The sequence below is a fragment of the Fistularia commersonii genome, chromosome 17 (genome assembly GCF_037954325.1).
Source record: "Fistularia commersonii isolate RoL2024-O1a breed Wild chromosome 17, RoL_Fcom_v1.0, whole genome shotgun sequence".
Classification (NCBI taxonomy): Eukaryota; Metazoa; Chordata; class Actinopteri; order Syngnathiformes; family Fistulariidae; genus Fistularia; species Fistularia commersonii.
In genome coordinates this window covers 14,804,788-14,821,461 of record NC_141300.1, presented here as the reverse complement: position 1 = coordinate 14,821,461, position 16,674 = coordinate 14,804,788, and the positions used below count along the sequence as shown (strand labels likewise).

Sequence of the window (16,674 nt, the reverse complement as noted above, 5' to 3'; positions counted from 1 at the left end):
AAAACAAATGATTTTTTGACGAAAAAACGTCTGGTGAGATTGTTAAAACAATCTTTTCTTTTCGGATTTCTATAAAAAACACAAAAATGATAGCAAAAAGAGGGTTAAATTAAAAAAAAAAAGATTTAATAACCAGAATATACATGCTACCAATCAATTTTTTAATATATTCTAGTGGCAGATTTTCCCCACAGTGACACAATTTTCTCTTTTAACTCAACAATATTTTGGGGGTGGAATTTCATCAATTCTTTTTTAATATTCATTCTTAATATTAATTCATAATGTATTTTTTTTATTGGAAGAGTTCATTACATATAGAATTTTTAGAATTCACCTGGTCACTTCCTTTACACTAAAACAAAGGAAAACGTTGGCCTTAATGTTACTTTTAGGTAATGATTTTACTGGTCCGGCCCCCTTGACATCAAATTAGGCCGTTTGAGGCCCCCGGACCAAAATGAGTTTGAGACCCCTGATCAAGCTGAACACGCAGGCCTGACTAAGTTGATACCCTGTCTCTCGACTCCACTTCAACCAGAACCAGTCAGAAGTACCTCAGAGAAAATATCTTTGGTTTCTTCGTCTTTGCTTCAAATGTACTTTCAGGAAGTTCTTTCACCGGTTTGTCTCCGTGTTTCTCTCCTGCAGCCTCGCCCTTGTTCTGCCTAAATACAGTGAACACTTCATTCAAGCAAAACTGGGGGAAAACATGAAACAAGCTATGTGTAAGTATAATAAGAAAAGAGAACGTAATGTGTTCATGCAAATCGACGAGATTTCATTATTCTGGTTCCTTTCAACTGGCTCTCAAGCATTTTTTCTTTGAGCAGTATCCTTCAGTATTTCCACTTTGCTTAGCGTGGAACCGCAGCCACTCCTTTTTCGTGTGCTGGTCAGATCAGCGGATCCCCACAGTGTTTTTCATTTGTAGTTCAACCCACCGGTCAGCCAGCATGCACACCCACACATACTCGTGCAGATAATTTGTTTCTCCAGAACCCAGTCCAAGCACTTACTCTTTGATTTTCGTGCCTACAATTTGCTGTTCTGCCTTATTCAGTCCATTGGTCTGGCATTCATTCTTGGCTTAGGAAAAGACAAAATCGTAGTCTTCTGTTTCTGCCTTCCTATTCTCAACTTCTCGAGTTGCTGTTTATTTATTTATTTGGTTATTGTTTTCCTGCAAGATTCCCCCTGAGGAAACTGGAATAAAACCAATCAACCAAAAAAGAAAAAAACAGAGTTCTAGAGAATCAATGCAGAGGCTATAAATTTAAATCTGATTACGTTCACAGTTAGTAGCCTGTCAGTGTTTGCTATTTTTGTCTTTGTCTTTTGTATTTTCCTGTCTTTGTCAAGCAAAATAGTCATTAATGACCCAAGTTAGGTCACTTGCACAACAACTATGTTTGCAGGTAATTTTCATTTGTATTTGAAGTCTGACACAAATTATTCTCTTCTGTTGTGTCATTTTGCAGCATCCTCTTGGGGCAAGTATTCATTCATTTGTGTTCTGTGTTGTTTAATGCTCCTTTTTTGCATAAAAACCTCTGTCCTCTGGTCACATTTGTACCATACTCAGTCTGCGATGGCAAATAGATCGAGGAACATGGTGCATGAACGGAAAATAATGACTTTAAATGAAGGATATTATTTGAGGAACACAGGACAAAGTTCATAACCATCTTTCTTTGGAGGACGTTTCATCACTTTGATGTGACTTTATAAATCGTAAAACGGCTTAACGGCGCAGTTATTCCAGCAGATGAGATTTTGACTGAGTGCCGCGGCCTCAATGTCACTCCCTCTCCGCCATAACAAGTCCGTCACCGAGCCGTGGCGGCTGTCAGAACGTTTACAAGCCCTTTAAAAGAAAGTAACACGACGCTGCTCTCTGTCACAGAGTTCTCTGATTGGAAGATCGGATATCGAAATTTCCCCGTACGGTCATCTGAAATTTCACAGCCGAGCCGGACCAACAATACCTCATTTCATCTTGTTACCACCCGGAAGCAGATAGCCCGTGGTTCCACTTGTCCGTCACATACATCACTACCCAAAGCATTCATCCATATGGCTGGAATGCTGCAATCGCTGACTAAAAGCGACAAGAGAGCTAAACAGCTTGTGGGGCAAAAACTCGCCTTGCCAAAGTTACTACCTTGTCTTCAGAGACCGAGGGACTATGAATCTGCCTGTCATTTTTTTTTTTTTTTTTGCATGCGGGACATTATTTTATCCCGCACCAAATTTCCATGACTGCGCTTAAACTCAGCACCTTGTAATTGTTTTTGCAGACCGCACCACATGATTCAGTATATTTGAATTTTACTGTCCAAAACAAAAGATGAAAGAATGATGACAATGAATGTCCATCGTGTCCTTTATGAGATAAGAAGTACTGGCCTCTGATCTAAATTGAGACCAGACTGCGGCTGAAAGAAAACAATAGAATCGCATTATTTATGGCCGTGTTTGACTTTGCATGCTTATGCTCATATTGTCCTGAGATTATCACTCTACTAGATTACCAAGTGAGAATTTTGATTTTTTTTTTTTTTTCTTTTTATTATTAACACTGATATATCTAATTGTTTTTCTTATTTGCGTTTTTCTCTCTTTTCTTTTCTGTCGAAAAAGGGCAAAAAGGCAAGTATTTCAAACCATAACTTTCCCCCTCTATTTTTATTCAGTAGTTTTCTTTGTGACTCCTTGCGTGTGTGTGTGTGTGTGTGTGTGTGTGTGTGTGTGTGTGTGTGTGTGTCCTGTTGGATTGGTCCCTAGAGTTTGCGTTGACATATGTTATCCAACGTCACATCGTCAAAACAAATATTGCCTTTTAATCTGCAATATAAAATGACCTGTTGGTATTGGCAGAACTTACTCTGCTAAGCACCTGTACTTTATGTAATGATAATATTGCCACAAGTTGAGCCTAAGACAAGTTCTTTTGTGCCTTTAAAAGCAATGGAAACGGTACAGCAGGAGAGATTTGATGAATTTGGTTACACGTACATTGCTCCAAGGTGAGTGATTTGGAAATACTTCCTGTATAGATGAACTAATGTGTGTCAGATAGGGACGCTGACCCAAATTGTTTTGACAGGGATTACTGCAAAGACCTGAAGTTGATGCTCAACAGCACCCAGTTTCTCCCTGACTTTAACCAGTACATCGATAGGAACACTCCAGATGCGTGTGAGTTATGCGTCCTTTTCACGTTGCGTCAACGTACCGCGCATGTTGTATTCCGATATGTTTGTACGCCTGTAAGTATCATTGTACATATTGATATAATGTACTGTATTGTATTGTATTGCACGGTGAAAATTTGTGACCGTTCAAATTTATGCCCTATATTCCTATTAGTGAAAATGCAATTTTCAGGTTGCATTGGTCAGCATCTGAAGGTCAGTGCATGACTTTAGTCATTAGATTAGTAGATTCTTGGCAGAGTGACATCAGCTAGATTGACTGACTTTCCTGGAAGCTGTATACTGTCATGCTCCACAATGACTCATAATGTTTGATTTGTCATCACCTAATGGATCCTATCTATGGCACGGCTTGCCACTATCATCTACCTAATGCACCCGGCTATCCTCGCTCCAAAGGTCAAGTCAAAAATCGTGGCATCGGGGCCGTTATGTTGTTGCAAGTGCGAGTCTGTGAACAGATGTGTCCTTATGAAAAATTGTGGACATGATTTGTGACAGTTAAAACTGTATAGATACTTTTCTCATATTATTCACTTAATATGTTCTTTCTTTGACAGCTGGCTTTGAAATGAATACCTCAGTACACCCTCGCTCCAAAATATAAGCAGTCAGACCTTAAAGCACGCACTGCAATTTCAGTGTGTGTTTTCTAAAGTAGAGGGGACTTACAGAAACATGTAACCCTCCCAGATGATAGCCCGACAACATAAAAGTAAAAGCGCAGTCAATGATTTAATAATTGTCTCTCCTTAAAATTTTCACCGGTGCACAGTTTAGACTGCCATTACTATTCGTCCCCAAGTGGATGGAATAATTGCACTTTGTAAACACCGTCTGTCTTTAATTCATAGGTAATGTGTCCCTTGTGAGTCGACTAATCCTGGATGCTGGTCTGACAGCAGAGCTGGTTAGATCTTGGAAAGACCAGACAGTGTGAGTATAAAACCTCTCTGTCCGTCTCTGCTTTAAGCAATGAAACATGTTCTTGTGATGGAGCTCTTTCTGCGTGTAACCAAACCTGACTCTTGCATCACGCTTCTTACCCGCCGTTCCACTGTTAACTTCAGTTGGGTGATTTCATCATGTCTTGACCTCGCTAGCAGACGCCATTTGCTACGGCGGGTCCGTTATTGCTCCGTTGCGGTCAAATTATACACTCATCGTGCGGTACGATTCAGTGCGTGTGCACATCAACAACAAGTTTACTTATGGTCTGGCAGCAGGTGACGGCAGGAACGAGAGGCTAGGTGGTTGGGCTTCAGCGCCCGGAAGTGGTTGGAGAGGGGTCGGAGTCCGCAGGGGGCAGCAAAGCAGGGACGACGCAGACGGGGGTTCGGACTCCGGTCTTATCGAAAGGCTTGGCGCCGTCTGGCACGCTGCTGATCCGACAGGGTTGGCGCTCCACCCTCCGCTCACTGGCCTCCGTTCTGCGGTCACTGGATGCACAGGGACAAATTAGGATACGCCGGGACTCATCCTGACAGGGGTTGGCACTTCGGTCTCCTGTCTCTGGATGCGTAGGGAAACAAACGTAGTTAATGATAATTTATCCTTTATTAATCCCCGTGGGGAAATTCGTTCTCGGCAAATCAACCCATCATGGATGGACCGTGAGCAGCAGGCTGCCGTCCACCAGCAGTTAGGGGTTCAGTATCTTGCTTTTCAGTGTCTTCCAACAACAAACGACTATCTTGCATTCACAAATAGTGCAGAAATGTTTGTCGCTCACCAGTACAAATAATCCGTATAACGTTTCTTTTACAGAGAATCAAAGGATGTCTACTTTCAGCTGAATAACCTTGATTTTCGAAATATCCTGTCTTGTTGTGCTTCTCCATCGGCACTAAAGAAATTGCAGGCTGCTTTTCAACATTATCTTTTGTAGCTAATGACAAACACCATAATTAATTGTGTTTGTATTCAAACATAGGCAGAATCTTTTTCAATATAAATGCTACATAAAGTGCCATTTTCACGACTTTCTACCGTCAGCCACACATAGTTTCTTTCACTTCGATCCTGTATCTCCTGTGAGGATCAAGAGTCTTTGGTTTACACCGATTTTTCAGTATCACTCATGAAACACAAAGGCCGGTGTTTGCTTTGCACATTCAAACACCATGAGCTGCAAACCTGGTCATTTTTGAGCTTCATCGTGTATTTCTTTATGTCTTTGCAAAATGTGTTTTAGGTGAAATGCTTCTACCTGTTTTCATCGTGTGTTGTGTGGCTGTGTTTCCTAATAACCATTTGTGAACATTTCTTGTTATCAAGGAAAACAGATGCCCTTCTCGAGTAGAATACTTGATAAAAACGATTTAATGAAGGAAAATGAATGTCTAGCTGGGGAAACATGATTAAAGCGAGTTTGTTTATCAACCAATCCTTAGCTCTGCCAGACTAGACTTTTTTGAATGAAAAGTAAAATGATGCCTTCAGTGTGTTTCCTTTCATGGTATGCCCACTTGTCTGAAATAATATAAGAACACACTCACACAAAAAACATGGTTTCTGTTTAACATTAGGACACAATGACTCAAGTGACTGGTAATGAAACAATCTGTTTCATGTCAGCAGATCGGTGTCACAGTTCAAAAAGACTGAGGAGCTTGTCATCGCAATTGACTTTCGTATTTGATATATTGATACATTTTTATATACCCAGGGAAGGAATAGTGGCCAGATTTGTTGCCACAGACGGAGGAATCACAAGAGTCTATCCAAGAAGGTACTCTCCTCGCTCTGGCATTGTTTTCAAAGGCATTATTTCTGACATTATAAAAAAAAAAAAAAAAACGGATGACAGGCTTTGGCCGCGACTGATGGTGTAAATGTGTGAGGTGTAAATGGTCGCAGACTTTTTTTAGATTGAATTCTGTTATTTTCACCTGTTCCATTGGGTCATTTTCCAGAACATGGATGATTAGACACTTAAAGCAGAAATCCCAGACTTTGCCAGGCCAGTACATTGCATGGGTCAACTCCAAAGATCCGGCTGCCAAATATGACTCATTTTCCTCTTTTTCATTGTTACTCCTTTTGCCTGCACAACATCTGGGGATTCCACGTGGTCAGAATATAATATTCCTCTTTAAGATCGATCTATATTCTGCACGACTGTAAAACAAATACTAATCACTTAATGCTTTTTCTGGGTTATGCTACTCTCATATCAGTCCCTCTTTAAAATGAGTCACATTTGGCCATATATTTGCTTTGTGTTTAAACGCTACGACACCCTATTCATTGCATAATGTGACTATATTATTGTTTTTAGTGCTGGGGAAGAGTGGACCGAAAACCCCGAGACATACGAGTCCAGCTTCTACAAAAGGACACTGGACAATGAAATCTATATTTTCACCGCTCCATCTTTTAGCAGTAAGAACAGAAGATACGTATGTCTACTTTTGTGTGTGTGTGTGTGTGTGTGTGTGAGCATCTTCGGTGTGGTCTGGCACTGAGCCTATCCAGCTCTCTGCATTTGGATGTCATCCCAATCCTATTGGCAAAGATCACACTTTCAGGCCTCTGACATCATGGTCTTTATCCTTCTAGTTTTCCTGCTGTTTCTGTCAGCACTCATCCCAGCCCTCAGTGCTGGCCTGTGTACTTCCTCTCTGACTTATCTACACTGATTGCTCTAACAGACAGTAGGACAGGCAAACATCAGCATAATATAGTTGGGCTTGCAGCTACACTCAACTGGATTAGCACATGTCCTGGTTTTTTGGGCTCCCGCTAACTAAAATTTCAGGCCACTAAAATGTGTTGAATATGGAAAATGGGTCTTTTTTTTTTTTTTTTAACCCATTTTAAAAGTCACTGACCTTCTCGAATGTTTGTGCATTTCAACAGTGTTTGAATGGCCTTGATTACAGTTTAAACTGTGTTACAATTTTCTGTGTGGTATCCTTCATAAATTGCAGCAGAGGGCAGGGAGGGTGTTTCTGAGCCAGGTATTCTTGTGAGCAAAGCTGTAGATCTCACCATCGATGAAGTCACGCTCAAACCAGCAGGTCGGTCTCTGTAATTTTAGATTGATAGCCACTTGGGATGATGAATAGACTCAATAGGTATTTGCGAAAGTCGAACTTGTTGTTTTCTCCTGTGCTCTGCAGTGGTGGGAGTGAAACTCAATATCACATACTGGATGAACAGTTTCATGAATGCTACGCTGAAACTCAATGTAAGTTCTGTGACTTGAGATAGAATTTCATATAATTCATTTCATTAATTGCTCTGTATCACGAATTCCTATCTTGTTCCTTGGTTCACTTTAGTGCAAAGATGAAATCTGTGGCTGTCTAAGGAATGACAAGGTACACAAAAAGACATTCAGTAGAACATGTAAAACCTAATAAATATTCCTTCTCTTTGACAAAAAGACCAATGTCGGAACCATAAATTCAATTTATAGATTTGAAACGTATTACACCGATGCACTGTTTATTTGAATTAGAAGCATGAATCAGACCCTACACAGTCTTACAACTTTAATCAATAGTGTTTTGAGACACTTGTCTGTCCACTTTGTAGCATGTAGATTGTGTCATCTTGGATGATGGGGGATTTCTGCTCATTTCCAATCAGGATGATTACATAAGCCTGGTGAGTTATCACATGTTTTTTCCTCCACGATGCAAGCTTTTGTCATTGAAAAAGACTAATGACACAAGGAAAAAAAAAAGGATTTTTTCCTTGTGTCATTAAAATGTTTTTTTTTTTTTTTTGTCAGAATCAATACGCAAATGAAACGTCAACCGTGTGCTTCAGTTGTAGCATATGTGTAGACAAATCAGTAATTTGTTGTATCGTCGCATCTAGCTCAAATTACGATTCAACAAAAAAACAATTTTGAGTAATGCATTCCAGATGAGTTCAAGCCAAATGGTCTACAGATGGATGTGTTATGTATTTTATCAAGCCTGTCAGCCAGATAGAACATAAAGCCCCGTTAACCTTGGTGTTTTCCGTATCTGTAAACTTGTCTAGATAGGTCAGTTCTTCGGAGAGGTGGATCCTGTGCTGATGATCAACCTGGTCAACACTTCGCTCTACTCTTTCAACAAAACGTATGACTATCAGTCAGTCTGTGACCCGGAGAAAGACAGCAAGGCGGCCGCAGGACCTCGCTCCGTCTATGTGGTTAGATACTTACTTCCATTGCATGTGTCAGAACTCCCTTGTCGTTCTGCTGTTGCTCTATCGACCCTCAGTGACGTATTACGGCGGTTTACATCCATGCGGTTACGTTACCGCTTCCCACTTTCCACATTTAAACATACGTTTCATATAAATTTCCACAACTCCATTTCAACATTTTTTCATCAATACATTGGTTTTTACCATTTCTTTCTGTTGTTGAGTTAATCTCTTTCCTTGTTTGTTCGTGTCCCTCTCAAGCCCACCATAGCAGAGCTGTTGAGTATTGGCTGGTGGGCTTCCAGTGCAGCCTGGTAAGTATACAAAATGTGAAATGTGTGTGTCAGTTCTTTCTTTCTTTATTTATTCTAGATGATGCAAACCTTGAAGCTGTATAAAAAAAGCCATATTGAACTCAGCTGTGATAGTCTAACATATGACTCATCTGGGTTTTATTTCTTATTTTGTTTGTTTGATTTCATTTTATGTTCCCAACTTTCTCACCTAGGTCAATACTCCAGCAGTTCCTCATCGGTCTGATGTTCCCCAACCTCACAGGAGCAGGTGAGTAACAAAATCCTTTATCAATTTTGCACTGAACTTTACTTCACGAGCCTCTCTCTTTATTTCCAGCGGAGTCATCAGAAGATGACATACCAGACGCCATGTTTAAAGAGAGCTGCATCACCGAGCAGACTCAGTACTTCTTTGACAATGACGAAAGATCTTATTCTGGTGTCTTGGACTGTGGTAACTGTTCTCGGTGTGTGTTAATGTGTGTCATGTGAGAATGTTGAGGGAACGCCGAACCTTGAGCTGTTAGAGAGTCTTCGTGCAAAGGGAGCCCACATAATATTGTCCCAGGGTTTCTGTCAATTTTTGAATTGACGAGCACACGTGTTCACAAACCACTGCACGGTTATTTTGGTCACACCCCCTTTTGTGTATGTGTATGTGTGTGTGTGTGTTTTAACTGAGGTGTTATATATGGCTTTTAAGACAGAAAGTTATGTGTCTCATGTGTCTATTGCTTTACTCCACATTGTTAACGACGGTAGACAGAGAAACTTTTATAACGGCCATAAAATATAATCCCAAGGGAAAGGAAGGGGTGTGTGTCGGTGTGCATGCTCACAAATATACCTGACTGTATGTGGTATTGTGTGAAAAGACCAGATATTTTTTGGAATTCCAGGTGTGTGTGGTTCTTACAGCACGAGATAGTTGTCGCTTACACGTATTTATGTGACAATTTGAAGGATGTACAGAGCGGAGAAGCTGCCAAACACCAACCTGGTGTTCCTGATCACCGATGCCAAGGCGACGTGTTTGTCGTGTGACCCCCGACCCCTGCGCCAGGCTGAACAACCCTGTATCCTTCCACTTAAGTCATAAAAATAGAACATAGACTTACATTTCTTTTTACTTTCCGCCTCCTCTATCCATCACATACATGACAACAAAGCTTTGCGCTCTGATTCCAAGGACACACACTTAAGCTGTCCAGGCTCCCTCCGAAGTGTTTGCGGGTGAACAGTTAACCAGATGCTCGACATATGAAAGCTTATATCATGTTACTCAAACATTGTATTTTTTTTTTTTTTTGTTTCTGGGCAGCATACTGATCCGCCATCAGAATGAAATAGGGTTAAGAGGAGAGATACGCTTGTGTGTAAATACATATTCAGGATATCTGTTTGACAGATGTGGTCAGAATGTTGCTACTATTGAGTTTAACAGTAAATGTGTCCTTATTAGTTTTTCCAGAAGTATCGCAGGGTCTTTAGTTACTGGTCACCAACAAGGCAGCACATATATACAGAAATAACTATGTTACAACATGAATAATGGATTCTTTACTGCTTCATTTTTCATTTGTAATGGACTGATGGGCTGTCAAATGAAGACTTCGAAAAACAAGTATGAGCTGTTGAAATGAAATGAAACTTTTTATTTCACCCTTTATTCGCTGCAATTGCTTTGGTTTTTATTTAAAGTGTTAGATCATGCATCGTGTTATCCTGAAAAGAATCCGTTCAGCTGAAGGTCCCAATCCGTGTGAGCTGGCTCAGAACCCCAGATACCGCAAGGGGCCAGATGTCTGTTTTGACAACAATGAAAATGTAAGAAACACCAAGGGATGTTTTTTAGAATATCGTAAAAATCAGCTCTTCAAGCGACACTTGGCAGTTAAAGTCTGGTTTTAATCCTATAGGGATAAATTTTTCATTTCATATCTTTCATCCCATTAATTTTTGATTTCAACATGCCTTGCATTTTTTTTTTTAATTTTCCTCTTGCCTCATACATTCTTTTCACTTATCATTCAATATTTGTTTTTCTTTTATCCTTTTTGAATTCTGTTCTTGTTCATCTTGGTAGGAGGAGCCCTCGTGCCCAGTCAGCAGAGCATCTGTACTCCGACACACACCCCTCATTTTGTTTCTGCTGCTGACTTCTGGGTTAGTGAACCCATAATCCTTCCAAGATATCTTCCCTGAAATAATCGAGTATCTTGGTCTTTTTTCCACTCCTATCGTGTTTAAAAACATTTCAGGTCCAATCCCCTGCAGTGTTTGAGTTCGGACTTTAAATAATGTAAACTTAATAGTTTGGTTATGGGAATGGACGTGTAACCAGGAAAAAAAGTTTAATATTAACAGATGTTTCCTTGCACACCACTTTTTTTTTTTTTTCTGGTTAATTTTCTCATTTTATAGAAGGAAAAGTTACTTGCAGCCAATGCAGAAGAAAATGTAACCATAAGGAAGTGGCCAGTTTTGATTTAAGCTCATATTACCCCTCAAACAAACCTTGATCACCTACATTTTAATGATCTTTTATTTTAAAAAGACATCACCCACCTGATTTTTGTGTGTGTATGTATGTATGTACATACGTGTATATCATGTTCTCCATCCTAGTGAATGAACACCCTACTTTTTTTTTTGTTTCCCATCCATTTTTGCCAACTGTTTTTTTATTTTTTGTTATTTTTACCTTATTTTCACCTTCGTACCTTAACTGATGGTCAGAAAATTGTCAATAAAAAATGTTAAATTAATGTGACACCAATGATAATATCAGCACTGTCTAAAGAAAAAAAAAACAATACTTTACATATATTCATATAGATATATATATATATATATATACATACATACATACATATATACATGCATATATCTATTTCTGCTGGTAGTCAAACCTAGTTTGGATATTTTCTGGCTGATTTTGATGTAGTTTGTATAAAACTTGATAACATGACAAAGATGGCAATACAATCTTCACACCCAAAGGAAAAATTCATTACGTGATTTCCCAAGAAAAAAGCACTCGTGGAAGTTTATATATAGATAAATCAGTAAAACAAAGGGCCACGGTAGATAAATTAAATGCATCGCCACCCAACTTTAAATAGTTTATAAGACACCTAAATATTTGGAAAAAAATATATTTCCCATATCTTTGTGAACTCAGTCTTTCATTGTGTTTTAATGGCTTAGATCATCTACATAACAGGGCACTAATTCATGTACGGGTGTGTTTATATTGTGGGAAGTGTGTGCTAGAAAGCAAAAGGAAGGGAAGGACTAACATAGGAAGTACATGAGGAGAGTAAAAAGAAGCCGAGGCGCTTTTTCCCCATTCCATCTGCCCCATTACTGCTGGGTGAGTTCCTTATAGGAAGAGAGTTTATGCCCAGACAAGTCCATTTTGCTATTGAAGTATCCAGATAAAGCTCCACGTCGCTTTCCTGCCCTTTGAATATGGAATTCTCCCACCTCCTCCTCCTCCCAGGCCCTTTGGCAGGCGTGAACTTCCCGAATGCACTCATCAAACTAAAAAAAGCCAGAAATAATGTCGCCGGCAGGTGTACCTATGAAGACGGTCTGAACATAATATGATGTAGAATGTCATGAAATTCATTTCGGTTGCTTCAAAAACTATAACGGTAATTGTGTTATTTGCTAAAACTGATTCATTGGCAATTTTTTTTTGTCCAACAGGAGGATGATTCAGATTGTGGTGGAGGGACCTGTCTGAGCCCGTGTCTTTGGCCAATGCTTGGGCTCCAACTGCTGCTACTGTGGCTCAGCACATCTTTGCAAAACTCATGACCCCCAATACACACACACACACACACACGCTCACAGACGCACACACACACACACACACTCACACACATACGTCCACAAATCGATGATCTCATTTCACAAGAGGCCAAATGACACGATTATTATAGCATCCAGGATGTATGCAGATAATTTGCAACACGGCATTTTTGTTTGAGCGGTATCAGCAAATTTCATTTTCCAATGCCAAAGGTTGCTCATTCATTTCCTCCTCGTCTTTTTCGAAAAACACAGACACATTTGCTGTGCTCATCGACAATAATTTCCATTTATGTACTCCTAAATAGTATCCAATGGTGCAAGAGTAAGAGCTAACCAAACCCTTTAACTCTGCCTCATTTGTTTCTCTGATTTATTTAGAGGATGCTCATGAGTTGCTCCACTATGCCAACTGAATATCATTCGAAGGCTGTATGGTCACTGACAGCGTTGATTAGTGTAGTTGTTGATATTGTTTGTTGCTATTATATTTGTATATGAATCATTATGCTGTAATACTTGTTTCTTTCAACTTCCAGTGCAACTATGATGAGTGTTGAGTGTTTAAATGTACTGTACCCAAACTTTTTTGTACTCAAAATCAACTGGCATCTCATGAATAGCTAGGTGTTGTATTGTAGCAGCATGTGCTCAGTACAGAGCGAAAGACAACACCGATACTCTGACACCAAAGCTTCATGCAGTATAAAAGAACATGGATACACACCAACCCACCGCTGAGAATCTGCTGGATAGTTTATTTTAAGAAATTCCTCAGATGTGGGAGTGCATCGATGTTCGAGTCATAACGTGAGGTAGATTCTTCACTGAGAGCATCTTTATAATTCAAACTCCGGTACATTATGGTTTGAAATGTATTTGTTCTCGGTCTGACAACTCCGGTTGCTCTTGATTTGATGCATCAAATTCCCAGTGCCTACATAGTAGCTTACACCTTCAATTAAACAAAGCGTTACATCGAACTTGTATTTGTATCACGCATCTGAGCTAATGCTTGCTGCAGTATATCGGAGAAGGTACTTTTTTGCTGCGACTCATCGGAAAAACGGGCCAAATCTGCTGCTGCTGCTGCTGCCGGTTTCCCAAATTATGAGGCCCTTACAAAAAAAAAAAAAAAAAAAAAAAAAAAGAGAAAGAACCAGTGATTTTGATCACATAAGAGGAATATCCCGTTCCTCCATGGTCAAACGATCGTAACACACACTCGTGTTATAACATCTCTCGTTATTACTCCGTCGTCCGTCGCCTTTGCGGATCGTCGGACTCGGGAGACGATACGACTCGTGAATGAGATGAGCATATCAAAATGACTGTTTCTTTGTTTTCTTCTCTTCGCTGTTCTCTTACGCTTGTTTCTCCATCGCGTTGCTCTTCAAGTGCTGTGAAGCAGACACCGAAGGCTCGGTGGCGAAAAAAAGGCTGCAACGTCCCGGGATGAGCTCGTTCTATGTTTGAACACGATCCACGCCTGGGGTCAACATCGGGGTTCACTGGAGAGAACTTTGACACCAGTAGTGATACGACATTGCCTTACCTTACCATTTATCGCGAAGATCTCACAATGCATGCCTCGTGAAATTTTGGCCACGTCAATTTTATTTCTTTATCAAGTACAGTTGAGTTCTCTCCACCTTGCCTCTATGGTGAGCTGCTGGCTTTAAGTGTTCAGGTTATGCCTGTCTATCAAAGTTGCGTGCTGAATTGTGTTTTTACCCCAGGGGTCCCTCGTCTGTGCAGGCATGTCTGTGCACCTCCCCTCCCCCCGACTCCATCCCGATATCTGATTGTGCTTTAATACTGTACATGAATTACTCTTTTGTGGAACTTGACTAGCTTGAATACATTTTGTAAACATTTGTACACTAATACTATTTACTGTATAAAAGAGAAAATAATAGAAAGGGAAAATGTTTATAATATGGTGTTGATTATTGTGCAAATATAATATATTCACAATAAAAGTGTTGTATTGATATGAAAAAAAGACACCTTTTTTTAATTTGTGACATCTGGTCAGTGATTTTCCAAGTAAACGCGTCATCTGTCTTTTCAAAGTTTAAGACAAATGTCTGAAAAGTGAAGGATGTTTGCATCAGCATTATATTCCTACTCAGTTTTCCAAGTATTTTATAGCTCATAGCAAATTTTAAAATACTGACAACTATAATAGATACTACTTGAAATGTGGTCTTGAGAGAAAACTAAATATAACTTTAGAGTTAATAAATCACCATCCATATTTGAAGTGTTTTCTTATGTCTACTTAAAACCAAATGGAGTTTAGCCAAAAGAAAAAAAGAAAACATAGTAGTAATATTTGCAAGTGTTTCCTTTGTCATTCTGTTGCACAGCTGACTTGGTTTTCAAAAAAATTGAGTTCCTCACTGGGTTTTCTTTTCAGATCTTGATGCTGATTGGGCAAAAAAAAACTGAAGACTCATCTCCATGTGTGTACAAAGTGTGTGTTCTGCCGTTGCAACATCATCCTCAAGTTTTTAACTGCAAGTCTCAAAGAACTGACTCTAAAATATTATAAGATGCAACTATCGCTAGGGGGTTTCCAATAAAGGTTTGATTATTGCAAAAAAAAAAAAAATGTTATGTAGATTGGTACACAGACAACAATATGCTGTCTATTTGCATTTTTATTCATATCAAATTCATGCATGTGTTGAATTAAGCGAAAGTTTGCAATTTTGATTTTTTATTGCAAATATAAAGCACGGAGAAGAAACATCCATTTTTTTTTTAAAGCTGTGAGATGTCTGTTTTGCACTCTCTTGATAAAAATTATTCTACAACTCTAAAAATATTTGACATACTAACACATAATCAAATGGTCAATGGTCTCCACTTAATTAGCACTTTCACACCTTACAGTTTCCAAGCGCTTTGCACTGGATTTATCCATTCACACATGCAATTCCAACATTTCACGATTCCATACCAGCGGTAGAAGAGCTGCAACACGAGGCACCAACACGAGCATCGGGAGTGGCTTGTCCAAGGACACCTGGCATGCAGACAGGAGGATTGTGTGTATATATGAATATTTGTGTGTGTGTGTGTGTGTATGTGTAACATATACCATCATCCAAGATAAATGATAAATAAATGATAAATCATTATGGAACATAATTATTGATGTAGGACAGAAAGTATATTACTGCATTGCTATTGTGATGTGTAATTTTCCACAAGACGGGCCGTAATTGATAAAAGCGATGCGTTAATCTATTTTCCTGATTTTTCAGCTTTTATACTCCAACCTGCTATAAGGCATTGCCTTGCATCCATGCATTTTCACTTAACTCTGAGATTGACGAAAAGAAGCTTCATCCAAAGAAATAATTAGGCCGGTTACATGCTGTGTTCCAGGGCCCTCCCAAAATTTGTCATTGCTCTGGCAACACTGAAGTCCGAGCGGCCGTGGAAAGTCAGAAGCAAAAAAGCGGAAAAAAATACAACAACACAAAAGAGAACTTACTGTATTTAAAATATTTTTAATGCTTGATGGCATTCGTGTTTATCCACCATTAATCAAAGCATTAATATTGTTTGGACTGGAAAATCTTAAACGGTTTGTTTCTCTTTGCAGATTTGTCAGTGGGAGGTCCCGCTATGTTTGCTATATTGTTATAATTGAGGGGAGAGCTTGTAATGGGATACTCTTAAATGGGACAAGGTCGTACCCTTTAACATGCCTGGCTTAAGAAATTACAGATGCAGAAAATGCAGGGAATAGTTCCACAGCACACACGCAGTTGTAATTTAGAAAAATAAGATCAAAGAAGTCACCGAGTTCTTTGTTTGTCTTTGTTTGTTTTTGTTGATTCTTGTATTATCATCTGATGCCATGTCAACTTACCAACTCCGCGGCAGTAATATCAGGCATGTCTGTTTAACTGTAAGTAAAATTAAACAGTTTAATTAAATTTTAACCACTGCAAACAATGATTTATTTATTTATTTATTTCTTATTATTATCATTATTATTTTTTTAATTCAATTTAATATAGCATTTATGTTTAAAGAAGATCCGACACTGAATGATAAAATATGACATCTAAAGATATCAATTATGGTTTAAATGGTGAATTTTGAAGTTATCCTAATTTGACTTCATTATATTCAGGCAGTTGATATTACATCTTTAAATGAGTCCTGTGTAT

General features: G+C 39.1%; 1 protein-coding gene across 1 annotated transcript in view; it reads left to right on the top strand.

Annotated features, from left to right (window-relative positions):
* Positions 1–13,654, top strand: part of LOC147225316 (voltage-dependent calcium channel subunit alpha-2/delta-1) — a 58,232-nt gene extending 44,578 nt beyond the window's left edge. Inside the window, exons 23-40 of the mRNA XM_086163802.1 lie at positions 652–728; positions 2,969–3,029; positions 3,110–3,201; positions 4,073–4,154; positions 5,887–5,949; positions 6,499–6,602; positions 7,151–7,240; positions 7,343–7,410; positions 7,505–7,543; positions 7,761–7,832; positions 8,217–8,369; positions 8,628–8,680; positions 8,875–8,930; positions 9,000–9,129; positions 9,626–9,738; positions 10,407–10,489; positions 10,749–10,828; positions 12,377–13,654. Coding sequence (XP_086019928.1) covers positions 652–728; positions 2,969–3,029; positions 3,110–3,201; positions 4,073–4,154; positions 5,887–5,949; positions 6,499–6,602; positions 7,151–7,240; positions 7,343–7,410; positions 7,505–7,543; positions 7,761–7,832; positions 8,217–8,369; positions 8,628–8,680; positions 8,875–8,930; positions 9,000–9,129; positions 9,626–9,738; positions 10,407–10,489; positions 10,749–10,828; positions 12,377–12,413 — 1,453 coding nt within the window. The 3' untranslated portion in view covers positions 12,414–13,654. The remainder of the gene's footprint in view (positions 1–651; positions 729–2,968; positions 3,030–3,109; positions 3,202–4,072; positions 4,155–5,886; positions 5,950–6,498; positions 6,603–7,150; positions 7,241–7,342; positions 7,411–7,504; positions 7,544–7,760; positions 7,833–8,216; positions 8,370–8,627; positions 8,681–8,874; positions 8,931–8,999; positions 9,130–9,625; positions 9,739–10,406; positions 10,490–10,748; positions 10,829–12,376) is intronic.
* The last annotated feature ends 3,020 nt before the right edge of the window (positions 13,655–16,674 follow it).